General features: G+C 49.2%; 1 protein-coding gene across 4 annotated transcripts in view; it reads left to right on the top strand.

Moving 5' to 3' along the window:
• The window catches only part of LOC149279525 (exocyst complex component 6B-like), a 98064-nt gene that overhangs the window by 57551 nt on the left and 14325 nt on the right, over positions 1–26188 (top strand). For all 4 annotated transcript variants that reach the window (XM_089501077.1, XM_089501076.1, XM_089501075.1 and 1 more), the window contains 2 exons: positions 3324–3465; positions 7026–7099. In XM_089501077.1, coding sequence (XP_089357203.1) covers positions 3324–3465; positions 7026–7099 — 216 coding nt within the window. The remainder of the gene's footprint in view (positions 1–3323; positions 3466–7025; positions 7100–26188) is intronic.

Below are 26188 nucleotides of genomic sequence, written 5' to 3'. Positions count from 1 at the left end.
GCTCCAAAAATGAGCAGATCGCTTAGGGTAACACCGGAGACGGCCCCTGCGCAGTCCTGCTAATAAATGATTACGAGAGTCATGAGTATTGGTGCCGCCTTCAAAGGACTCGTTTGTGCGCCAAAACCCTTGTGACCCCCGGGGACTGCCGGACCCCGCGTTACACCCCCGACCCGCCATTTGCCATGAACGAGGGTCCGTCGCTTACCCCAAATGCTGTTTTAACATTTAAAACACAAAGTAAGGTCATTTTAACTTCTGTCCTCAGCATCTGCATGATTATTCCTCCCCATTAGGTTTTTACACCTGTGTTAAGCTGCTGATTGCTGTTGCGGAAGGGAGAGAACTTCGGGACAGATACCACTGATCTACGCTTATACGAGTTATACTTTTAACCCCTTTGTGACACAGGATTTAACCCCCACAAGGGACCGGTAGCTTTTTAGACTTCTTCCTCATATCTTTGCCCAATCATCATTCCACTTTTCCGTGTTTAGTGACCCCAACAAATGAATGTGTTTGATGAGGGCTTCCTTTTAATATCATTTTTTTTGTCATTTATTATGAATAAATAAAATAAAAAAAGAAACAAAATATATATATTTTTAGCTATTTCTTCCCACATATTCGATTCCACTGATAAAAAAAAACCAAAAAAAAACTTGATACATCCAACGAATCCTCCAAACAAGTTCTCCAAATGCATGGGTTTGTGAATATTTTTTTTATTATTATTATAAAGGCTCCCTTACATTCTATGCTGTTGTTTCTATATTTTGATTGAGAGCAAGACATTTTTATTTAATTTTTTAACATTTTTTTATGTATATTTCTAGTGGGGGGGGACCTATTTTTTGTTTTCTGTTTCATTTAAAAAACAAAAAACATTTTTTTTTGACTTTACATTTTTTTGACTGGATGTCCCTTTGAGAGCGGTATTATTTTTATTTATTATTTTTAACATTTTATTTTTTTCATTAATTTTTTTTTTACCAGTATTTTGATATTTTTTATATATATAATCATTTTGAAAAGGGAGAGCCACTTATTTCTTTATTTCATTTTTTTAAATTTTAATTATTTATTATTTATTTTTACAAGTATTTTGATATGTTTTTTTATATATATAATCATTTTAATTTATTTATTTATTTGTATCCCATGAGACCCTCTGGGAACTATTTTTACGTGTAATGTTTGCTTCGGTTATATTGGTGTACGGGACTTTATACCCTGTAAATTATACATTATTGATTCATAGATCGCCAACATATTCTCCACGCTGTACACGATTTATAGAATCTCCCAGCTGTCTCTGGAAACCTGAAACGAGGAAAGTTTTTCGGTGGGTTTTTCCAAGAAAAAATAAACTAAAAAGGGGCTGATGTTTTATTCTAAATTGGCAGGAAGGGAGGAGGAGGGGGCGGTAATTAAGTGCTCGTCAGCAAATGAGGAATAATTCTCTCGTTTTCGGTAATGATCCCCTTGGAGAGCTCTCCGGGAATATTAAAGAGCAGTTCTGGAAACGGCCATTAACCCATAAAAAAAAAAGAAATCATAGTTTTTATATTGGGTATTTGCAGCTAAGTTTCACTGCGTGAAGACGTCGGCCTCTAAAATTACATTGTTTTTTTTTTTTCTTTTTGCCCGTGAGCTATTGGGGTCCATCTTCAGGTTTAAAGGAGGCGGGGGGGGGGGTGTTTCTATTATTTATTTATTTATTTTAACTTCGGGGTAACCGAGGTCTGTGGCTAAAAGTGGCAAAACCAGCCAAATGATAAATTCTTTGACCTGGCAATATCTGCGCACAGCCCGTCTGGCATAACAATACGGGAGAGAGAAGTAATTGGGGAGGAATAATCACGCAAAAACAGGACGTTAAAAATGGCTGCTCCCAAATGGTTTTCGGCCGGTAATTAAAAGCAAAAAATAAAAATATTTCCGATAGCCAGCGAAACTAGGCCGAGCCCCCATACTTGTTGATGAGCGCGGCCCTCGGCGTGCAGATTAATGAGTGTTTATTTTCCGTGTCATGGAGTCGAAGTGTTTTTTAATGGCTTCTTTGATAGCCGCGTCTTTTGGAACAAAGATGCCTTTAACGTTCGCTAATTTGCCTGATTGATGACATATTTCCCCCCCTTAACGCATAACCGCTACCGGGGGTCTACGGGGGGGGGGCCTGGGCTGCTGCTGAAAACTTTCTACTTGATAGAAAACTTTAAGCATTCTGGAGACGCTTCAGTTACAGCCTAAGGTTTAGATATCAATTCCTATGACTTGTATTGTTGGGTTTGGGGCTTGTGGCTCCTCTGGGCGTGAAGACGTTTCTGTATCTGATAGATTGCACCCTATGGACGCTTTAACCAAGGGGTTGACTGAGAACCTTTCTGCGTCTTGAGGTTCTCTCTAAAGACCCCCATCTGATCTGTATTTAAGGGAAATAGATACTTCTTAGAATGCTCAGTAGACTTGTCCATGTGTAACGGATCATAAACAGCCGCATCGCCCCATAATCGTTCAGTCTGTTGACTCCGGCTTCGGATGAGGGTCTGGATTAAGCTGCCGTTGTAAGGATGGTATGGCCCAAGCTGCCGTTGTAAGGATGGTATGGCCCAAAATATGTCCGCTTCACACCCAAAGGGAATGAATTGGAATGGCTGGTTTGCCGCAGTTTGAATTCCGCCAGAACGCGGGGGATTCGCAGTTGCTGCGCGACTCGCGGTTGGTATGGGACGTGTTGGATGAAACCAAAAGCCCTTATTGGGGGGGGGTGCACAACGTGACAGCGGTGCAAGGTTTCCAAGCAACGGAACGGTCCTTTCACCCGGACTTTCCGTTGGTTGCCGTGGCGGTACTCGATATTAGTATGTTAACATACATAGAACCGCTCCCAATGACCTCATAATTCGGAAGGTACCCGGTCGGTAGGAAGGGCTGCATTTGGAGGAACCTATAGATCATGGAGGGCAGGTCATTGCCTTACAGATGACGTATTTACCGGGCTCGTCGGGGAATGGTTGCGATGACATTATGTTTAATGACGCTTTAATCAAGGATCCCGACCTTTCTGTAGGTCATGAGTATCCTCCAAAAGTCCTTGAGGTGCGAACCTCTTGGACCTCAAGGTTGTAGCAAAAACTTTTAACGTGTCAAATGTCATATATTACAGTTGTGGTTTTTTTTTAACTAAAAAGGCTTGTCTTAATAATTAACACTTTGCTTTTCCAAATGGTCCTTATATCTTTCCCGTCCTCTCCGCACGACCTGCGCATGCCCCGCGGGAGAAGCCCTCGCTAACCCGTCCCGTCTCTTCTCTCCCCCAGGGGAAGGTGGCCCAGACGGCCTGCATGTCTGCCTGCAAACATCTCTCCACGTCCCTAACGCAGCTGCTGCTGGAGGCCGAGGTGAGGCAGATCACCATGGGGGCTCTGCAGCAGTTTAACCTGGACGTCAAAGAGTGCGAAGGTAAGAGACTGCTTACAATGTGGCATCCGCGCGTCACCGCCAACGCGTCTACACATCGTCCGGGGCATGAGAGCCCAGCCCTGTATAATGTATACTTAATACGGAGAGTGCTTTAAAGTCATTCCCCTCATCTATTATACAGGGTCTGCTCAGCCCTTCATCACTCCCTACTATTCATACTCGTCGTTTTCCTGAGACATTCTACAAAAAGGGCCCCGTCGACTGCAGTCTGCCTGCGGTTTCCACGTTCTCCGTTCCTTGAAATTCTCCAGATCCGGTCCCCGACTCTTACATGTAACGTGTAACAAAATGTAACATGTAACAAAATGTAACACGTTCTAATAATTCTATATTATCAAACTGGAACCGTTGTGTTCCGGAGCACGTGGTTCTGCGCCTCCTGATAACGATACCGGTCTGTATTCCCCGTTGTGTTGATCTGGTGATGGACCCGGTAAGGCCCGGCCACGGTTTGCCCCAAACACTCTAATCGCCCCCCGACGCTGTATTGTCACCCCCGCCTTAAACGCCTTGGGTCACGGGAAGCTGCGGTGGAGCTGAGCGAGAGTTACTGAGATGTAATTGAGCGTTCTGTCTTTAATCTTCTGATACCGGACTTTATGTGAAGGACCCTAAACCAACAGCAGCCGGTGGGCCGCTAGACCGCGCTGCGCTCGTTTTAGTCCACCCGGCCCTTTGTGACGTTTGCTCATGGACGCGTTCTACTAAGACCAGCAACAAGCAACTTTATGGAAGCAGAGAGGAGGACAGAAGTCCTCTACGTTATATACGAAGTGCTCGGCTTCTACCTCCATCGGATGCAGTTGGCCCACCGAGTCCACGTTGGCCCCGGCAGCCGGCCCACCCGCATCATGTATGTGTATATATATATATATATATTCACAGAGGAGCCAGGGGGAATACCGCCAGACTCCAGGCCGTCTGTATCATCGCCTCCTAACTAAAGTGACGTCTGAGCTTGGAGCGCACGCTCCCCGAGGTGGGCTTTCTGAGGACTGATGGTGACGCTCGCACCCCCTGCTCAGCCAATCTTTACTATTTTTCTTCCGAGGGTCTTTGTCTACAAACCTGACTTGTTTTTCAAAGATCACAAGCCGGCCGAGACTCCATAAAGAACATTCTAGAAAGAATTTCTTAATAACAGGGGCTCTAGAAAAAGGCTTCCCAACTCCAGTCCCCCGGGGGGCCACAGACCCCTAATAAAAAAAATAATTATTTTCAAGGATTGATACTCAGAATCCGTGCCCTGTTCGTGAAAGAACGTTCAGCGAGGTGCACAATATGGGGGACTGATGAGCTCCAGAGTGTCTGATAACGCGCGGTTTAACACCCCTGAAAGGGTTAAATTGATGTTAGGGGGGTGACGGGACCCTTTGGCTAATGAAATGCTCCCGGTAGCAGGACCCCACGGCTCGGGACGTTACAGGAGCAGGTGCTGTCAACCTGACCAGCAGGGTCCCTGACCTCTCCCGCCCCGCCAAGACCCCCGGTCCCAGCCCCGGCAGGGTGATGAAGACAGATGTGGCCCCTGACAGCTGCCAATACATCACTGTCAGACCCCTGGAAAGGAGCCGTGAATAGGGGCCGCAGATAAAGTGCCGATTCCTTTTCCTTTGGGAAGCGGAGTTTTTGTAATCTGGCAGATTGTGTCTTGTAATCTAGTTGTTTAAAGATTTACAGACTTGCAGCCCTGCTGGGGTGGGGGGGGGGGGGTAAGGGCAAAGGGGGGGGGTCGACCCATATTTAAAAGCCCATTAAAACACATCCTCAGCTCCAAGATAAATGCAGGGTTTTTAATATGAGATTTTGGGGCAATTATCCTCATTTATTGGCAAATGAATCCTTATATCCTTATATATATAATTTATATAGAGAGAGCTTTCAAGTCAGCAGGAAATTATATTTTATTCAAAAAAATTTTTTTTTTTCTTTTTAAAAAATGAAGCAAAAAAAAGAAGCTTATTTTATGTTTTGTTCTTGAACTCCGTCTCGGGTAGGCGTTCCTCGGACTCGTTGAAAAATGTGAATTCTGATTTTCCCAGAAATGCAATCAATCACCTAAATTCTGTTAGTTCGGGAGAACTTTCGGCACGGAGCGCTCCCCGACGGACCACCGAGCGAATTCCTGCTACGGAATCTCGGGTTCATCCAAAGGCGACGTCGCGCTCCCTTTAACGCGGGGTAGTAACGAGTCCGCGGGGGCTCGCGTGCCGAAAGCCCCTTCGTATTCTCGTGTTTATAATTTTTTTGTGTGTATTCTTTTCAGCTGTGCTCCCGATTAAAAACCCACGTTCTGTATCGACCGGAAAACACAGGCGGACTAGCTGGGGATGCGGGGTTATCTGCCCCCAAATCCTACGTTTCTGTGGTTCCTCTAGAACCGCTTTGGGGTTCCAGGTAATGAAACTCCGGATCTTGGCCTCTCGGGTCTACACGCTCTAGACTTCTGCTTGGAAACGCAACTCTGGAGGACATGGCGGGTTCCGTGTCATAAATTAGCGTACGTTCTTGGTTCTGTGCTACGTTGGAATTTTGGATCTTGCCCCCCCGGAAGGGTCCGTTCTTGGCAGCGCCGGCGGACGCGGCTGTCGTATCTCGGAGCCGAGAGCCAATGGCATCGCGGGACGAATTGCCTCTATGCCCGCGGACGCCGCCGCCATCCAACGAGCCGACAAACTACGCGTTTTAGCTGAAAACCCCTCGCTGGGTCGGAGGCGCCGAAGCGTGTTTTCCCCTCCGGAGAGGACGTTCTCCGCCGGCCGCACTGTACGCCCCCCCCTATATAAAACCTGCCTTTCATGGCCGCCTGTGAACGAGTTTCACTCGGGGATAATATTACCGTGTAATCGCTAACTAAACGGGGGGGACGCTTTCTCCAGAAGCCATCGGGAAAAAATATATAACAACAACGCGCTATAACAGATAATGGAAATATGCGAGGAGACGAGCACACCGGGCAGCACTTGGCGGGGGGGGGGGGGTTTATTTATTATTGATAAATATGCAGGGGATGAGGCGACAGGCGTGAAATCGCAAAATTCTTTCAGCGACCTGGAATCTACAAAGCTTCCAGAACTGAAAGACCTTCACGCGGCTGAAGATTTTATTGTGTAAAGATGGGAAAGAAAAATAAAAGGGGCAAAAAAAAACCCACAAAAAATGTTCTTTTCTTTATCCCCCCCCACCCCTTTTTTTTTTTTTCCCCCCCACTGACAATGACGCCCCCGCCATCTAAGCATCTCCCTTTTGGCTTAGTTATTTGTCCATTGACCAAAGAATCGCTCGGCGTGGCCCATGGGAATGGTCTTCGGGCTGCCCCGGTACAGTTTCCTCGCTGTCAGGACGGGGGAATTAATGGCGTTTTGATGACACAAATTTTGAAGGGCGGACAAAGAGAATGACGGCAGAAAGGCCGTGAATCCTTAGAAGCCCCGTTCCTCCTCGGCCCCGGCCTCCCTTGTCTCGGCTGTCATCCGTCTGCCAATCTCCCCGGCCATGGTTATTTAAAGGTGCTTTTCATGCTCCTCTCTTTCCCACAGGGTTTGCCAAATCCGGACCTGTGCCGGGCTTCCAGGGGGACACGCTGCAGTTGGCCTTCATCGACTTAAGACAAGTAAGCCTTTGTTGTTTTGTTTTTTTGTTTCCCTTTTAAGATGTGTGACTGAGGACCCAAGAGGACTTAAGGAGAGAGAGGGGAGAGAAGACAACGACGACGAGGAGGAGGAGGGGGTCCGGCGGGAGACGAGGCGCTCAGATTAGAGGGATAGGGATTAATCGCCGCGGACCCCCTCGGCTGTCAGGTCGCTTCTCTGGCTTGAGCCGTGACGGACGGGGAGGGAAGGCGACGCCGCGGCGTTTCCCCTTGGCATAGAGCGGCGAGCCCTGCGCCGTGTAACGTACATATGACTTTTAGCAGGGCAAGCTCTAGAGGCTCCAACCCAAGAGAGGGAAAGGCTTGTAGAGAAGCGGCCCGCGTAGCCACATCGTGTAGAGAGAGAGCCCTGCCAGCTCCGCACGGCTTGGACGGCATCGGCGGTTCAGACAGGACGCTGGCCAAGTAGGCGTGGGGGGGGGGGAGAGAGAGAACGGCAGATACAGCGGCGGGCCGGAGAACGGCCAAAACACATCGCCGGATAACGACGGATTGGCCTGAAAGCCTGTGGTGTGCTGGAAGAATAGTTCACTTTTGGGTTTTTTTTGTGGGTACTTAAAATACAACGTTATTTACAGAGACGTTATTTACAGAGACGTTATTTACAGAGACGTTATTTACAGAGACGTTATTTACAGAGATGTACAGTTTGTATATTCTGCAAAACATCTGATTGGTCTTAGACATTTTTTTCCCTCTAAAATGGTCCTCAGCCCGCATTTCCTTTACCAAATATATATATATATATAATATAATATAATATAGATCGATCCATATATAAATAAATATAGATATAAATCTATCCACCAGGGATGAAAAGTGGACGCTTTCTTTTTTCACGGAAGACGTTTCTAGCTGCCAGAAAACCCTTTTTGTAATTATGTAACAAAACTAAAAATTTCTAGTTCATTTAATAGTAACTCGGGATAATAGAATAAAGGAGGGAGTAACGATATTAACCCGGAATAATAGAATAAAGAAGTCTTAGAAGGTGTTTGCAATAGAGATCGGTTTACAAATCGGGAGAAAGACTGTTGAGGTTCTATTAAATTGCTTCTTAAGGAATTTCCCTAAATCCTCCAGAACCGTCCCCGACACTCGAGGTCTGATCAGGGATTTGTAAAGCGGCCGTGCGTGGCTTTTACTTTATAAGCCCCTCGGCCGCGATGCTCCCGAGGGTTTCGTGTTTGACTGATAGCCGTACGCCGGAGCGTGTAGAGAAACAGCTGAGAGCGATCAGACCCCGCAACGAGCCCATTTCTAACGCTTTATTTATTTGACTTTATGGCGGGGGTCTTAACCGCCCGCATACCAAGAAGCCGGAGTGCGAGCGCTAACCAGCGAGGCACAGTGTGAGTGGGGGGCGTGTAACGCGCAGGCGTTTAACCCGAGTGTTCGGGGCAGGACGTGTAAATCTGTCCCGAGCACGTATGGGCTGTTTTTAGGCGCTGCGCGGTTTGCCTTTGCTTTTCCACATGCGCTGCGCAGCTCTCGTACTTCCAGATGGCCATAGAGTCCTATTTTTGGTGTGTTTGGCTGGGACAGCGGGGCAGAAGGGCAATTACTGAGGCTTCCCTGTGCGGGGTGTGCGCGGGGGTGCTCTGTGGGGGGTGGGCACGGGGGCGCTCTGCCCAGGGCTGCTCTGTGGGGGGTGGGCAGTTTGTATACATGCAGGGATTCATTAGGCTGATCTTGTAGCTCGTGAGTCGCGGGTTAATGGCACCGGGGAATTGTGGGTAAAAGGCTGCCCGACAGCCGGGTCTCCAGCGTTGCCCGTACAAGTACTGAGCGCACTGAAGGCGGTTAAAAGCCCCCACACGGGCTCAGACAACGCATGGGATCCCTGCTGGCATGTCAGGAAGCATCTGTCCCCTGCATGGTCTCTGTTGACCCCCCCCCCCTGCATGGTCTCTGTTGACCCCCCCCCGCATGGTCTCTGGTGACCCCCCCCTGCATGGTCTCTGTTGACCCCCCCCACATGGTCTCTGTTGACCCCCCCCCCACATGGTCTCTGTTGACCCCCCCCCCCCCCGCATGGTCTCTGGTGACCCCCCCCTTCTTGCATCTCGCAAGCAGGGAGATTTGAGCGAGAAAACAAATTTAAGGCAGAAAAATAATATTTTTAAAAAACCCTAGTGATAAATATAAATATAAATCAGTTTTTTAGGGAGCTGTTTCTTTACATGTGGGGGGCAGCCGGGCGACTCTGCAGGACATGCACCGGGTTTGGTTTTTTATCAGCGCCATCGATACCGAAATTCACCCGGTTTTCACATCGCTAATAATGAAAAGAGCACCGTCGCCGGGGGTTACCGGACGGGGGACCCCCGCAAGCCCACGCAGATTTTTTTAAGTTACGTTTTTAACTTTTATAGGTTTTTGATTATCTTGTATTAAGTGCTGCTGGGTTTGTATATTACGTGTGTTATGTGTGTGTCTGTATTCATTCAAACCGAAGTCCTGGAATAAGTGTGTGTGTACATGTATATATACATATGTATGTGTGTGTATGACATCACTGGGTTTTAGGGCGTGCTGTGGCCCTCGGGCTTGTCTCATTCATATGGATTACATGGTAATTCCATATAGATGTTTCCGGGGTGTTTGGGGGGAGCGAGCGGGAGAGTCGGGGTTCTCCTGATGGATGAAAGCCGTATGAGGGATTCACCTTAGGAGAAACATTTTATATTTGAGTCTTGCACCAGTCTCATCCCTCTGATTTTCTTTGGCGTGGTCTCTTCGGGTGGTTTTATTGTCACCCGCGATAAACGTTACATATTACCCTCCCCGTCCATAAGAGTCCGCTGCCCCCCCCCCCCACCACCACCCCAAAGCCTCTTTCATAAATGTAATGTCCCGTCCCAGAAAATATTAACTTTTTCTCCCCAAAAGCCATCTCCCTCAATGGCCGGAGAGATGAAAGGGAAGCGAGCCGCGGCGGTGGCAGAGCCGGCTTTTATGTTGTGTATTGATATGCCGAGGACGGACGGGGAGGAGAGGTGTTGAATTGCCGGCTGTCATCGCTTTGGCCGGGGAGATGGATGAGCTCGAGTGGAAAGTGAATTACGCTGCCGTCATTGACTGATCTTCCTGTCTTTCCATGCGTCTCCCCGGTAAACAAAAAACACAACAACAAACACAACCGCCGCTTTGTTCCGGCTGCCACGATGATGCAGTGCCCTCGGCCGGCATTCAGGGGGCTTCCTGACGCTCGGGGGGTATGTAGGGCGCGCGGGGTCTGTCCCGCCCGCGTGAAACCCGCCCGAGCTCTCAGGACTCACGGCTTTCATGGGGTAATGGATGGCGCTCAGAAGACTGATGGGGGGCTATCCGTCATCCGTGACAGGGAAGGGGAGCGGCACCGCGCTTCATTAGCACGCCGTCGGGAAATTCTCGAGTGGCGCATGTGACCTCGAGCTTCGGGGATTTTTTTTTTCTCCTTTATTTTAGGTTTCTATATATATATAAAAAAAAAAAAGTTGCATCGAGGAGGTCCGCGCCGCCAACGTTTGTTGTTGCCAAGAATATGGCGCCACTCGTCCCGTCTCTCGGCAACCGGCTTTTTGTCTCCTCCGCGGGCCAGGGCTGCATATTAGCGGCTCACCGAGAGACGGGGGGGGGGTGTTTATCAGCCGGCACGGAGAATGAACGCGGCCGGGAGGCGTTGGCGGGGTGGACAAGAATCCGCGGTGGGTCCAAAGCAGACCCCATAGAGAAGACGGAACCCGTTTCCCGATATTCTGCGTTATCATCGCTTATCACCTGACTGTCGGCGGCAGGTAGTAAGCGCGGGTGGCGCAGAAACCCCCCGTAAGTTCTTTATTCTTTTGCCGCTCTCCCGATTCCTTCGGTTCCAGATATCTGGCGGGGATCCTGAAAGCCATTGCTCCTCCTTTAGAGGTAGTTCTGGGGTATCTGTATTTGCCCCTCTGACAGATATGTAACCCTCGGCGCGCACCCTGCAGCTCCTACCGCCCTTACTCTGAAGGATTCCTGTAACCATCAGAAATGGCCTTGTGCCATCTGGCCTGTCCACGGGGGCCAAAACCACCCGTTACTCACACGAGACCCTTACCCATCGCAGTATATGTCCAAATTACAATGACCCTAAATATACAGCCCTGTACTATTTATATCGCTGTCATATACCGCAGCGCTGTACAACGGGTGAAGAGGGTGGAACTGGCAGCGTGCGACACGTAACAGTTTGGACGGTTAAGCCGGTACCCGCTGTATATAGATGTTGCTCTGTGTAGTGTGTCTTGACACACGGTGTTAGCGTGTATAAGAAGAACATGTTAAAGCCTTTCTGGGCGTGGAGCCCGGCGCCTGCCGACCTTGCAGTCCCTACATTGAAGGTGGAGAGAGCCCTGCTCGCAAGAGCTTACAATCTAGAGGATTGAAACGTCAATTTATCCTAATCCCATACTTAAACGATTCGGCCGGTTCCAGCGCCGGTTACGTGGGAAGCGTTTGGACGGCCGTGTTTCTTTGTGAAGCGCTGGTGCCGCAGGGCTCTGCCCAGCGCATGTTTTGGGGCTGTAGTCACTAAGTGCTGTTTAAGATAAAATGACGCGGCTCTGGAAAGCTTTCTTTTCTCCCGGAATGGTTCTCTTCGTGGTTTAATGAGCTGTCTCGTCACCGAGACACCTTCCTGAACTGACAGACAGGTCTAGTCGTCCGTCTGTCCAACCCCCCCCCCCCCATGTTAATGTGTCTTGGGCTCCAGGCCCCTCTCAGTCTCCATTTTTTGGGGGGGGTGTTTAAGGCGCTCATGTGACCCGGTGGGGAGAAGGCAATGCCAGGGTACCCGAGACCCTCATGCCAGATCCGCTGGCCCTTCTGGCAATACCCTCTCGCTGCCAGCCCTGTTTCAAAGGGTTAATCCTTCCCACACCACCTATGATTTAAATGTTAGTATTTCCATTCAGCCTCAAAAAAGCCGATTTGCAAAGAAACCATGAAAATCCGAGGTTAGAGGCCGAGGCCAACCCCCTCCATGAAATGTGACTTTCCGAGCCTCCTCCTGACTCTCTTCCGCTATTATCTTTTTTTAATTTATATATATATATATATATATATATATTTAATTATTTTATTTGCCAAAACCACAGAAGACTGGTGTGGTTTAACCCCTCGAAGGACAGGCAGGCGAATGTGTAAACTCTCCAGGTGCATTAATGTTACTCACCGGCCGCTCATCGATGGTAATAGCGACGCTATGGTATAAAATAGATTTGCAGTTCTCCGGCTCTCAGATGCTTCAGTTACTGTACATTAAGGTTACTTGCCCCCAATATTACCCCTGTTACTTATGCCCCGTTGGTGCAGCACGCCATGCTCTCTCCCGATCCTTCTCGTAGTTCGGGTGGCTGCGGTGACCCCGGTTTGGGGTTTAAGTTGCGTGATGACCGGAGCTACCGGTTACGCGCCTGCGGGGTTTTCACTGCAAACCTTAAGCTGTGCCCGGTGTAATTTATCACAGAAACACCTTTTAGCCGGACCAGACTATAGCCCAATGTGACTTTACCCTGGGGCTCCGTTCTTCGCTCGTCGTCATGGATACCCCCATAAGACTGATGTTATATACATTGCATGCGAATGCCGGTGAGATGAGGGGTCCCAACCGGCTATGAATGGCAGACGGTGATCCTGATTGTGTGAAAGAAACCTGAACAAGTTTGGACCTCGCAGGTACTCTTAAAATCATTGACTGTTCAGTCCCGTCGTCGGCACAGCTTGAAAATTACTATCCCCCCCCCCACATCCCCCAAAAATGAAGGGATTGGCTTTGCTGTCCGTATAAAAAAACAGTAAATAGAGCCCGTGGTGTTTCTGTCCTGTTACCCCCCCCAAAAAAAAACCTGGCACCTCAACAGGACACAACCTCCATGTTATCCTACACGTTAACCGCTGAACTCTTCTGCCCATACACATACATGCGCCTATGCGTGTACTTCGTATGTTAAAGCTCATCTGTCACGAGAGAAGATGAATTCTTCATGAGTCCACCGTTTTCAGACGAGAGACATCCTGTAGCGTTTGTTAGGTTTCTGGTGACAAAAATCCAGAGATATGCCTAAAAAAAACCCAAAAAGAAAGTCGCTTAATCAACAGGAGAAAGTGACACGAAGCGGGAGGAGGTGTGAAGCTTCCCGGCTCCCGGCTGCTTTTACTGTAAATACCTAGAGAGCCTTTCATTCCGAGTGCCGGTGACCCCCCCGGGATCAGCCGCCCCGCGTCCACCATCACTCCTCGTTACATCTCGGGGAACAAACCGCTCCACGGCTTGTAATACGGATGCAGCATATCATATGGTGTGAGCCATGCACGGGGGGGGGGGCGAGAGGAAGGCTCAGGGGTCCCCTTATCTACCCTTCCTCTCCCTCCGTCCCTGCCGCCCCCCCCTTATCTACCCTTCCTCTGCCCCCCCCCCTTGTACTTACCTTTCAGCAGTCCTGCGGCGAGTCTCCCTGTTCGGTCTCAGTGCCGGCTATGAGGAAATCTTCCGGCACTCAGCATTACAAGCCGGCACCGAGACCGAGCAGGGAGACTCGCCGCAGAGGAGAGAGAGAGGGGCGCCGAGCGGTACTGACAGCTTGGTAAATAAAAACCACTCGGCGCCCCTCTCTCTCGCTTTCGCTTTAAATAAAAAAAAAGGGGCTTGGGGCGGCAAAGTGCCGCCCCTTCAAAAGTGCCGCCTGGAGCGGTTGCCCCACTCGGCTCCATTGTCGGGCCGGCCCTGCGAGTAGGGTTACTGATTGCGTGTTCCGATTGTCAGGGCCGGCACGGTTCCTCGTGCCACGCGTGTCCCCCTGACCCCATCGCTGTGGCGTGTTATTAGGGGGTGCGGGACAGGCGACTCGGTGTTTCGGTTCGCTCTGTGCGCTCACGGGGTGGGAAGGGTGTTCCTTAAAGCGATAATGGAACGATAAGACGGCGTGGTCCGCAGCCCAGTGTATCCTCACACACACCCTAACACCTCGTATCAGATCCTTCAGCACGGCGTCCAAAAATAACCGGCGCGTCCCCGTCATAAGCATATAGAAGCTTAGAACCTGCCGGCCCCCATCTGGCCCCCGTCTAGTCTGCCCGTTTCTCCTGCTGTAAAGACTCAAACCTTAATCAGTCGTTGGTCTCGTCTTAGACTCAGGAGCCATATGCCGATCCCATGTATGTTCAATCCCCTCACTGTATTACCTTCTGCTGGGAGGCTGTTCCACTTATCTACCACCCAGTACAGATGCCGCTGTAATCTTTTACTAGACATATGGTCGAGTGGGTCAAAACCTACAAACAATTTAGAAAGTACATAGAAAATCCGAGGGGGTGAGTAACGGGTGTATTTATAACGGCTGATGGTTTGTTAGGAAGCAGGTTTGGCTACTGTTGGGGTAATTGAAGCAGCCACATTCGAAACCTAACGGAGCCCTTAACGTGATGCGCCTCTCGTCATCGTCTCACTCCTGTTCACCCGTTTATCCCGAACTTTGCTGGACTATCGGAAGTCCCTCTGTCTGGGTTCCTCTAATCTTTGGTGGTAATGGTGGCCCTCACCTTCTCCTCAGTGAAGAACCAACCCTGGAACCTTCGCTGACCGTGATGTCGTCCGTCGGCCGCTGTGGAGGACGGAGGGGAGAGGCAGCGACAGGAGAGATTCACTGCTTTCCTTCCCGACTGTCGGGAGACATCTCCACGTGGGAGAGATCCTGGGTCGGGGTCTTGGTTCTTTGCAGACGTCGGCATTCGTGGCCCTTAGAAGCCCTTTGACTGATGTTACCTGCATGCGTCCGGAGCGCTGGATGTCTCGTGGCCAAGAACAGAGCGCACCTTTCATCTCGAAATAAATCATTGAAATATGTCGTTAGTTTAACCCTTACAATGCACTTTCCAGTACCCTAGTGGGAAGTGGGGGGCAATAGGTTGGCTTCTTGGTTTGAAGACCTATGCTATGGGGCATTTGGCCACTGATAAGCCTCTACCACTTCTGCTTGGAGGCTGTTCTGCTTATCTACCACTTTCTCAGTAAAGTAAAACTTCCTTACATCACGTCTCGACCTCTGACCTTCTAGTTTTAGGTTCTGGCCTCTTGTTCTAACATTTCTTCTCCTTCGCGTCTGGTTTGCCCCTCGCTTTCCATGGTCTTCCCTGCCCTTACATCAGCTGCTACAATTACCCCACATACCTGTTTGGTTATCCGGTTGCTGTTTCTGGGACCTACCTGTAGTTTTGGCCCCACCTGCGCATGGTTCTCGGTGTGAAATTCCACTTTGTAGGTAATAATACTATAATACTAATATTTGGGGTTATTTGGGACATTTCTGAGTTCCTGGCTGATAAGGAGCCCTCCCTACAGAGGCTGGAGAAACATCATCCTGCCGCTTTATAATTGGGGACCTCGTCCCGCTCCACAAACGGGGCTTTATTTTTTTTTTCTTCTAAAAATAGACCTCGTGGCCCCCAGCTTCGCTCCAATTGATCCGTTAAATAAGTGAACTCTCGTGATCTGCCCGCATCTCGGAAAGCTGGAACTGGAGGTAAAATGAGTCATGATTTTGAAATCGGCCCCCGGTGCATTTTTTTTTTTATGGCGCCCCGTGGGGGTTACCGTGACCCTCCCCGCGCGGCTTTGATGAGGCCGGGTCCCAGGTTTCCTATCTCTTTGAACTCTGCGTGGCCCCCGCCGGTTGGAGCCTCCCACCCCGCGAGGCTGAAATGTGACTGCGGCTGGCCGGGTCACCGTGAGTTGAGCGAAGCGCGCAGGCTTCATGTTTACGTACGGAGTTATAATTAACCCGCTGCGAGGTGTTACCCTGAACTCCGAATGTCCCCGTGGCACCCGGCGTGAACCTGCGCTGACACAGACCCAACAGGTGCAGCCGGGAGGAGCGTCGCGTGACAAGCGATTAACCTCTCGGCTTCCTCTGAAGAACGTCTCGCCTAGACAGCGCTCTGAGGCCGTAGAAACATCTATGCATGTTTAAATCCCCTCTACCACCTCTGCCGGGAGGCTGTTCCCCGTATCTACCACCCTCTCGGTAAAACAAAACTCCCTTATGTCACATCTATGCTGAAAGGTGGCGTTTTAAACACTCCTCCAAGTGTCCTGTTTTTCGCAAGACAGTCCTGATTTCAGGGCACTATCCTTATGCTTGTGGGGGATCCACTGATCTCCCCCGACCGCCCCAGGGAGCCGTTAAAATCAATGGACATCTCCATTGCCGCTTCCCTGGGGCCTCCTTGCGACACTCTGCAGCGAAGTTACTTTTTACATGGCTTTTTGCCCCAAACTACCTCCCGCAGGTAAAATTGTCTGATTTTGCATTTAGTGTGAACGGCTGCAGCAGCGATGGAGTGGCCTCGGACCCTCTCTGCTGGGAGGCCGTGCGCGAGGTGGGGCGGGGGTACTCATATCACTTCAGCAGACGTTTCCTCGGGCAGATAGAGCGCGGACGCGGCACAAAAGCCTTATTTTCTCAGCGTTTGTGTTTATCACCCGCGTCACCCCGGGGTCTGCTCTGCAGATGTCCGCCGAGAGACTGACGCCTTCTTGGCATTGATAAGGTGAGCTGTAAAGTGTAACGGGATAGAGCGCTACGTGCCGCGGGCTTTACTGCACACGCTGCACTTTATATATGCCGCCTTTGAACAGCCAGAGTCATCTGGGGTTTAGGGCACAGGGGCACGGACCGCCTAACAGGGTTCCCTCGGTCTGTGCCGTCGGCCCTCACCTGCCAACGTTATTATACCCCCATTTAATGATGTCATACGTTGAGTCCTAGTGAACGGATCGGAATTACTTTATATGTATGATATATACGGGGTGTGTATGATATATACGGGGTGTGTATGATATATATACGGGGTGTGTATGATATATATACGGGGTGTGTATGATATATACGGGGTGTGTATGATATATGGGTATATACGGGTGTGTGTATATGTATATGCCGGCTGCATTCCTAACACGTCAGTGTCTCTCTTAACCATCAAGCCCCCGGTCTTAAAAAGTGTTAATAATGTCCAAAAAATAATTTTTAGACCCAAAACATGTTTTGTTTTTTTCCTCCCCTGAGCGTGGTGGGGCGCCCGTTCTGCACGTGTCCTGAAGAAGTGAGTGTCGTGCCACGGATTAGAGCGCCGTTTAACGCTGACACACAGCGCGGAGAGCAATAAACTCTGCTTTATTCTTTCCACAAACACAAGCGCGGGGGGGGTATATGCCGGTTTGCTGGTGGAAAGAATTACCCCCCCCCCCCTCGTGTAATGTTTAGCTCAGGGGCAAATACTTCTCACAAAAGGAAAATGAATTCTATTCATTTTTGTGGCCGGCGCAGGAACTTCAAAAAAAGTTCTCTGCCGGGAGGCTGTTCCACTCGTCTACCTTACTTTTTGTAATCTCTGACATAGAATAGAGTAGAAGTTATCGCCTGGGGGTCCGCGGAATGATATCTCTTCTCGGCGAGGCTTATTGCGTGTGGTTTACGTCGTTTAGGACGGGCTGCGATTTAGAAGGTTATAAACTTCAATTAAAAAAAAACCAAAAAACGAGCCGCCTGCCGGGGAGGAATAAGGCTTGTCCTTCCAAGTCAGCCGCGCAGGCAGAGAAACAGAACAGGAAACTTGGAGAAAGTTGTTGAACTTAATCCTGCAGATAAGGAGGACGCGATAAGGCGAACTCTCGGTGGCCTCTTGGCAGCCTGGCCGACCTTCCCCAACTTAACGGCCAGGGACAGCCCAGGTGGGATCACTTTCTCCAGCCCCGCGATAAGAGCGCGCTGGGGCCCCGGCCGCGTCCTGCCCTGCATCTGACCCCGCGAACCGAGTGCTGATAACACCAGCGCTGCTGCTGCGGTCAGGTTATAAACCCTATCAGTGTGTGTACACAAGTCGGGGTGGAAAAACAAAAAACAAAAAAAAAAGGAAGCAAATTGTTCTGACCTCCCCGTAACCTTGGACTCCGGCCAAAAGTGGAGAGTTTGACCTGCCGCTAACTTTCCCCTTCTGTGCTTTTAAAGGCGCTTTGAAAAGCAGGTGTTTTGAGATGCCCGTCAGATGATACGGGGTGTTTTTGTTTGTCGGTACAAGGTTTCTCCTGCGCGCGGCAGACGGATTGTGTGCCCGTTTCGGATCTGCGCTCTTCCTTGTCGGGCTTTATTTTTATTTTTTTATTTTTTTTATCTGTGTACGTTTATTGCACCTGGAGTTCAGGAAAGTCTTCGCGGCTTCGTGCTTCCCCGCATTGTGTCACATTCCGCTCTGGTGCTTAACGCACGTTAATGCATATAATGGCTGAGAGGTCCCTTTAAATTGCCGCGGGGTCCCTCTTGCAGAATCCCTCCAACGTATTCCTTCGCAGGAGAAATGTTTGGCATCATGCAGCGGGCATCCAACGAGACCCCCTGTTTGTTCCTGACCTTGTGTTTTGGGACCTCCAGTAAGGTTCCCCGGTGAGTGTATTGCTGAGGTCTCTCTACTGCCCTTCATGAGTCTCCCCACCGGACACCTTCAGACGCCCCGAGGGTCATGGAGAGGTCCAAGCCCCGGCCGCGGTCCCGTTCGCAGAATTAAACATTAACCCCATGTTTTGGCAGCAGATACCAGGCAGAAGGTGAATATCTACTAGTAAACAAAACTGCCTCCCAGCAGAAGTGGTAGAGGGTAATACAGTGCACGGGATAGACATACGGCTCCTGAATCTAAGACGAGACAAACGACTGATTAAGGTTGGAGAAAAAGGCAATTTTCCCCCCAAAATATATATATATTTTTAACAGCGCCAGCTGCACCTGTCTCGAATGATCCCAACACTCTTAGCGGTTTATCCATCAGAATCTCATTATAACTCGCGCTCTTCTGGGACGAATAAACGTGAGCGCAGTCCGCAGGCAGTTCTCTTGTGTCATAACGATAAATTACATGACGGCTCTGCTTTAAATAATAATAATAAAGAACCCCCCCCCCCCCCCGAGTGGTTTTCCGGTGCATTGTGGGGCGCGGCGGCCCCCGATGTTACTTTATGAAGTGCGCGGCTGTATATCGCGGACGGCCGTCCATCATGTCAGGCGATCGTTTCTGTTCCAGCGCTAATCCCGCGTCACCGAACGGCGCGTGATGTATGGGGGGCCGGAGACTCTCTGGGATCTCGGGGGCCGTAAATCTTCCTGGTGGAGAACAGAAAACAAATGACATCCAGACGATATGTGAGAGCGTTCCGGGCAGAGACTGCAATAACGGGAAGATTAAGCCCGAAACACAGGGACTGTCGGCAACGTGCAGGATATATATATATATATATATATATATATATATATATCTCGTTGTGTTCTTGTGAGCTTACAATCTATTAAGAGGTGCAGGTGGGGGTTGATGTGGAGAAGTCGGTGGTCAGAGATCTGGAAGGTAGTGCGCACGGACGGTATCTTCAGAATGTTGGTTAGAGGATATTAGGAATATAGATTGTAAGCTTCTCTGCCCAGGTGAGTTTTTAAACGTTCGAATACAGTGAATGGGTAAATTCCTGGGTGATAGCGGTCGGAGACCCTCGATGCTGCCTTCGCAGGGTCTGTAGGAGACGCTAGGTGTGCGGTTCGTGCAGTTCTTGTATGCGGTACGCAGTCCATAGTCCTGTTTGTGAGCCGATCATCATCATACAAAGGTCACGGCGGTCCCCAGATAACGAGTATCTACCGCCTGGCAACGTCAGTCTGCGGTCTCGTCCCTGACTTCCTTGCCAGGCCCCTCGTCCCCCGTAACCTGCGTTCAAAATCATTCTCAGGGTATAGATGGAGCGAGGAGGTTTTCGGGATCCCCCCGCGTGTTTATGGGGGGGGGTCAAGCCATGTCCGCCCGTGGAGTGCGATCGGTGGGACGCGGAGCGAGCGAGTGATAGCGTTTGGTGCTCCATGTTACGGAACCCAATGTAGAATAGTAGGAGCTCTTTATCCTTCATGCCCTTCGGAGCGCCCGATCGTAACAAGTAACTATTAAACTGTGCGTCGGGGATCGTCTGCCATTATCTCTCCAGGAAATTGGCACCGGCACCAACGTCACCCGGCCCCGGGTAATGATTTTCTTATACAGGTGCCGGGTATGGCGTCACTAAGAACCTTGGAAGGTTCTTACCCTTGTAGGTCCTCGTCCTGTAGCGCTTTATACATGCAGCTTCCTCCGCTCACCCGGAGTTCAATCCCTGGTTAATTACACTTGTTTTACAAGTCCATAAAAATGTCATATTGTTGGCGTTGGGACTTGTCGGAGAGAGATTTACCGCTCGCTGGAATCCACCTGTCAGCCGGCTCCCCGGTGCTAGACTAAACAGGAGCTTACAACTCGGCTGGAATGGCTTTAATGTACGCAGGGGGGTCACGGCAAACAGCGAGGATGATGAGACGTACGCTGCGTTTAATGATATCTACAGCCCCCCCCCCCCCCATCCGGCTTTACAGATAATATATAATGTATGGTTAGACTATGGTATATGTAGAGGAATGCGGTGATATATAATGTATCGTTAGACTATGGTATATGTAGAGGAATGCGGTGATATATAATGTATGGTTAGACTATGGTATATGTAGAGGAATGCGGTGATATATAATGTATGGTTAGACTATGGTATATGTAGAGGAATGCGGTGATATATAATGTATGGTTAGACTATGGTATATGTAGAGGAATGCGGTGATATATAATGTATGGTTAGACTATGGTATATGTAGAGGAATGCGGTGATATATAATGTATCGTTAGACTATGGTATATGTAGAGGAATGCGGTGATATATAATGTATGGTTAGACTATGGTATATGTAGAGGAATGCGGTGATATATAATGTATGGTTAGACTATGGTATATGTAGAGGAATGCGGTGATATATAATGTATGGTTAGACTATGGTATATGTAGAGGAATGCGGTGATATATAATGTATGGTTAGACTATGGTATATGTAGAGGAATGCGGTGATATATAATGTATCGTTAGACTATGGTATATATAGAGGAATGCGGTGATATATAATGTATGGTTAGACTATGGTATCCTCACAGGGTATTAATCAGGGCAGGTTCCAGGGCGGGATAGCCAATGGTTTTAGGATTCTGTTGATGGCAGAGATTCCCGCGTGCCGGGTTTGGGCAGTAACCGGCAGGTTATAGCACCTGCTTTGGGGTGCCTTAGCCTAAATTACACAGCGGACCGCCTGAGACGTGATAAATAGTAAACCCCCTTTGACCTGTATCGGTAGTAGGAGTGATGGTTTAAATGCAGCAGAGTAGATGGAACAGCAGCTTTACATTTTAAGCGAGAAAAGGTAGGTTTACTTTAGGGGGAATAAATAAATGCGGCAGAATTGGGTTTATCGTGCGGAAACGAGTTGGAATGATTGGTTGCGAGTCTGACGCGATGCTGCCAACGATTCGTTGGCGGGTTCCCCACGCCAATCACGGGGGGGGGGGCAGACTCGCTTACCGGCCGGCCCACGGCGGCTTTAATAAATAAGCCGCAGCCGGGGGAGTGAATCATGATTACTCGACGATATAGAGACGGCTCCAAAAATAATAAACACAGATTCTTTTAAGGTTCCCGAAGCGCTGACAGCGAGACGTAACGCGCCGCCGAGGCCAGCAGACCGAGCGGCCCCCGTGTTTGCTTTTGTGTTTAGTTTCGTCGTAACGCGGCGTTTTAAGCTCACAGATGGATCGCCCTCTCTGCGAATAAAAAGCAGAAGATTAAATAAACAGCTCAGTCCTGTTATGTAATCGTTCCGTTACTTGCGTGCTGACGGAAAGCTCCTGTCGCTGCCTTTCTGTGATTGACACTTTGTTTCTTAAGGTGGAATCCAAGGACTTAATGGACTTATATATACAATGATCACTCCACCGAGTGCAGGCGAAAGGACGCGAGCGGACGCTGGGTCGCTCGGAAATTAAATGTTACGTCTGATTAAAAATAACAAGATACAATATGAACCCGGCAGACGGTGTTCTTCATTACATGTCCGTAATATAACACGAGGGGAAGGCAGAATTACCCGATGGAACTCGAGATCAGGTCTAAAGTGGAGGCACGGTATAGGCATGGAACGCCATAAGTTGAGTTGCCCTACACTGAGGGCCATCTTCATAAATATGTTGGCCCACCAAAAAAACACAGACCCTTCTCGCCTCCGCGTTCACATTATTCTGGAGACTACCTTTGAATGTCTTCAAGGATCACAAATGGCCTGATGGACCACTTTTTGATGGCCCGATGGACCTTTAGAGTTGAGTTATCTGGCTTTGCGCTGAAGCCGAGTTGAAGCTTGGTGCCATTTACTCGTCCGTTGCCCACGAAATGTCATCACTGGTACATAGTCATTGCTTTTCCTAAGACGGCAGTCTGGTTTCCATGGAGGAGTCACAAACTTTACTGTTGTCTCTGATCAGCTTCTAGAAGACGGACGACCTGTTATATCTCGCTGCAGAACCCCTAGAGGCCCAATGGTGTGGTGTGTCACAAAACATACCACCACGAGGTCACATTACTCTTTACATACAAGTAAAATGGAAACCTGCCTCTTCTGACATCATTCATTTAATTCAGCGCCTCACTTTATCATTGATTGAGCTGGGCACTGTCCCTAGTGGCCTCTCTCGTGTCACATGTTTCTTTGGGACACCAGCCCTTGGTCCGGTTGGTATTGGGCCCCAAGCCCCTTGGGGTCCATCCATTCTGTGATCCTTTTGTTGTCGGTGTAGTTTTTACATTCTCTACCTGCACACTGGTTTACGAGTTGGTTGGGACTGGGGGGCGGTGGATTATGATGTCATAGCCCAGAGCCCGAGTCCTGATTAGAATATATAGTGGCCACCCAGACACTCTACTTACTACATACCCAAACCTCTTCCCCTTTTATGTTATACGAGTCATATGTGTAGATCCATATATACCGGCCGGGCACTATATCCCTACTCCCTCCCCCGTTGCATGCTTTAAAGTCCCTGCGCGAAGATGCCCGAAGACTCAACCCAAGAATTAAAACTTTCCACTCTCTGTCATTGCGACTTATTCACCATGAAACCTGTTCCAGACGCCTGGGGCCGTGACTCCTCGGTATGGAAGTTTGGGGTTTTTTGGAGCATCTTGATCACGCGTGTATTAGAATCGGTGTGCAAGTTTTTGTTCAGAACAATAGCGTTGTTTTTCTCAAAACGGTATGTACTTTTTTATTTTTTATTTTGATCACATGTTTTGAAAAGCTTGAATATTTCCCACCGAGGCAATAAGCAAACCGACATATTGCACGTCGCATGAACTGTTAGGCGTGTCGCATGAACTGTTAGGCGTGTCGCATGAACTGTTACACGTGTCGCAAGGTTCAGGACATCTGCAGGTAAGACGTTTGATCGTGGCGGAGATGATCTCGGCGGTCAGGGATGATCAGTGAATGTTTAGAACGTTGGCGCCGTTATTCTCATGGAATCCAACGTGATATTTTTGCTCGATCGACCATTCCGGTGGTTGCTATGGTGATAAGATTTCTGCCTCCGCTAACAGCGCCCATCCATCCCGTAAGATGTGAACAGTAAGAAAAGGGCGTAGGGAGTCCTGTGGCGTTCTTGTTAGTCTGTTTTGTGGAATACAGAGCCCCCCCCTCCTGTCGGATGAGCCCCTCACTCTGTATATCGCATTTCTAGTATATTATGTTATTTTCAAGCCCATTTGCAGGCTTTCTATTGTATGATACAATGTTACCCATTGTCGCCCCTCCCCCGGGTCTGGTCACAGCTGGGGCCCCGGCGTTGGGATTCCAGCTCGAAATGAAACCCCTCCGGCTCGCGTCTTTGTAGTTTCAGAGCGTTTTATGGCTCCTCGCTCCTCGTTCGGGTTCTGTCTGCCCCCAACCCACGCTCGCCTTGTCCCGGTCCGGCCGTCGCTTTACAAAGGGTGTGAAGCGTGAAAAATAAAATCACGCCAAGTTACCCTGCCTGAGATCACACGGGGCGTTAAGAAGGGGCTGTTATGGGGGGGGGGGCAGCAGGTACAGAGCGCCCATAACCGAGGGCAGCAGCTTCCAGCGAGACGTTCAGCAGACGCTTCGGGGCAGTATGATGGCCGCTGTCGCGTCTCTTAGCTCTTGTAATGCTTGTCTTCAGGCTCCGTTGGCCCCGGATCGTGCGCGTTACCTGGAATGTGTCCTGTTTCAAATAACTAGTCCTGATTTCTCGATTTTAAGCCCGGGGGCTCGAGAAGCCACCGACGGAAACCACCCAGAAGATTCCTACAAGGAATGAATACGAATATTCCACGCGTGCCCGCGGCACCAGCCTCTATACATTATTTACAGCGCGGGGCTCGGTAAACGGGTTATGAAGTCTTATTGACTTTGAGCTCACGTGGAACACATATATTATATTATATATCGAGATATAACGTGAGGTTATTACCCCTGCAAAGACATCCTTTTAAATTCTATAGAATAAGAGGATTCCACACGTAGACCTGGACGGACCAGGAGAGCAGTTACCAGAAAATAACCCCTCATTGAGCAACTCCAACCCCAGCACTGTATACAGTAATATAACCCCCAGCGCTGTATACAGTAATATAACCCCCAGCACTGTATACAGTAATATAACCCCCAGCGCTGTATACAGTAATATAACCCCCAGCGCTGTATACAGTAATATAACCCCCAGCGCTGTATACAGTAATATAACCCCCAGCGCTGTATACAGTAATATAACCCCCCGCGCTGTATACAGTAATATAACCCCCCGCGCTGTATACAGTAATATAACCCCCCAGCGCTGTATACAGTAATATAACCCCCAGCGCTGAATACAGTAATATAATCCCCAGCACTGTATACAGTAATATAACCCCCAGCGCTGTATACAGTAATATAACTCCCAGCGCTGTATACAGTAATATAACCCCCCCCGCGCTGTATACAGTAATATAACCCCCCAGTGCTGTATACAGTAATATAACCCCTAGCGCTGTATACAGTAATATAACCCCCAGCACTGTATACAGTAATATAACCCCCAGCGCTGTATACAGTAATATAACCCCCCCCCGCGCTGTATACAGTAATATAACCCCCAGCGCTGTATACAGTAATATAACCCCCCCCCGCGCTGTATACAGTAATATAACCCCCCGTGCTGTATACGTCGGTGACAAAAACCTGGCTTTAACTCATTTTGTCCCAATAAACTCCCTTTATCTGCAGACCTGGAGCCGCCGTTGCTGTCAGTCACACTGAGCTGATGCTTTATGGCGATGCTAATGAAGTCTGATCCTCCATAGACTTTCGTTAAGGAAAGTGTCAAGCTTTGTAATTAAGACTGAGCCATTCGGTTGGGTATCGCAGTCAAAAAAGAAAATAACACGCTCTGAAAATGTATTGATCATTTTCTCTGCATAAAATCTACGATATAAATCCTGCAATAGCTGATGCTGCCAATAAGGGGCCGTTAGGGTGTGCGCACTGTATATATCATATAATAACAGTATTCCTCCCCGTGGCTAGAAGGAAAGTAAGAGAAGCCCCTTGTGTTTGACCTACGCATCTTACAGGGCTATTCCTAGTTGTAATTATGATTAATGAGCTCGTTAATGACCCTCACTCCAGAAACCGCAGCACTCGAGCTTCTTAACGTCCAATCTATTAGTCGTCACTTGCACTTTTCCCCCCGTTTCTCGTCCAGATGACATCATTGTTTCCTCTACGAGTTCATAACCCCTGGAAGAAAGTTACCTCTGCTCCCCGCTGCCACCTTTTCCCCCGGGCCCCGAGTGCACAAAGCTCCATCCTGCGAGGGGCTTCTCCCCGTCTTACTGCAGGGACGAGTCCGCTTCACGGCATGCCCAGCTCTCCGCTGCGGCCCGTCCGCGTGTTATAAACAATTGGATGATTTCCGCACTGTTTAGACTAAACGGCGGCAGAGACGGATTACAGAACCTGCCGGCCCCATCCGGCCCCCGTCTAGTCGCCGTTTCTCCTGCTGTAAAGACTCAAACGTTAATCAGTCATTGGTCTCGTCTTAGATTCAGGA

The sequence above is a fragment of the Sceloporus occidentalis genome, unplaced genomic scaffold (assembly GCF_023333645.1).
Source record: "Sceloporus occidentalis isolate IW3139 unplaced genomic scaffold, rSceOcc1.0.p SCAF_163, whole genome shotgun sequence".
Classification (NCBI taxonomy): domain Eukaryota; kingdom Metazoa; phylum Chordata; class Lepidosauria; order Squamata; family Phrynosomatidae; genus Sceloporus; species Sceloporus occidentalis.
Note: the sequence above shows the minus strand (reverse complement) of the source record. Positions and strands in the feature narration are given on the sequence as shown.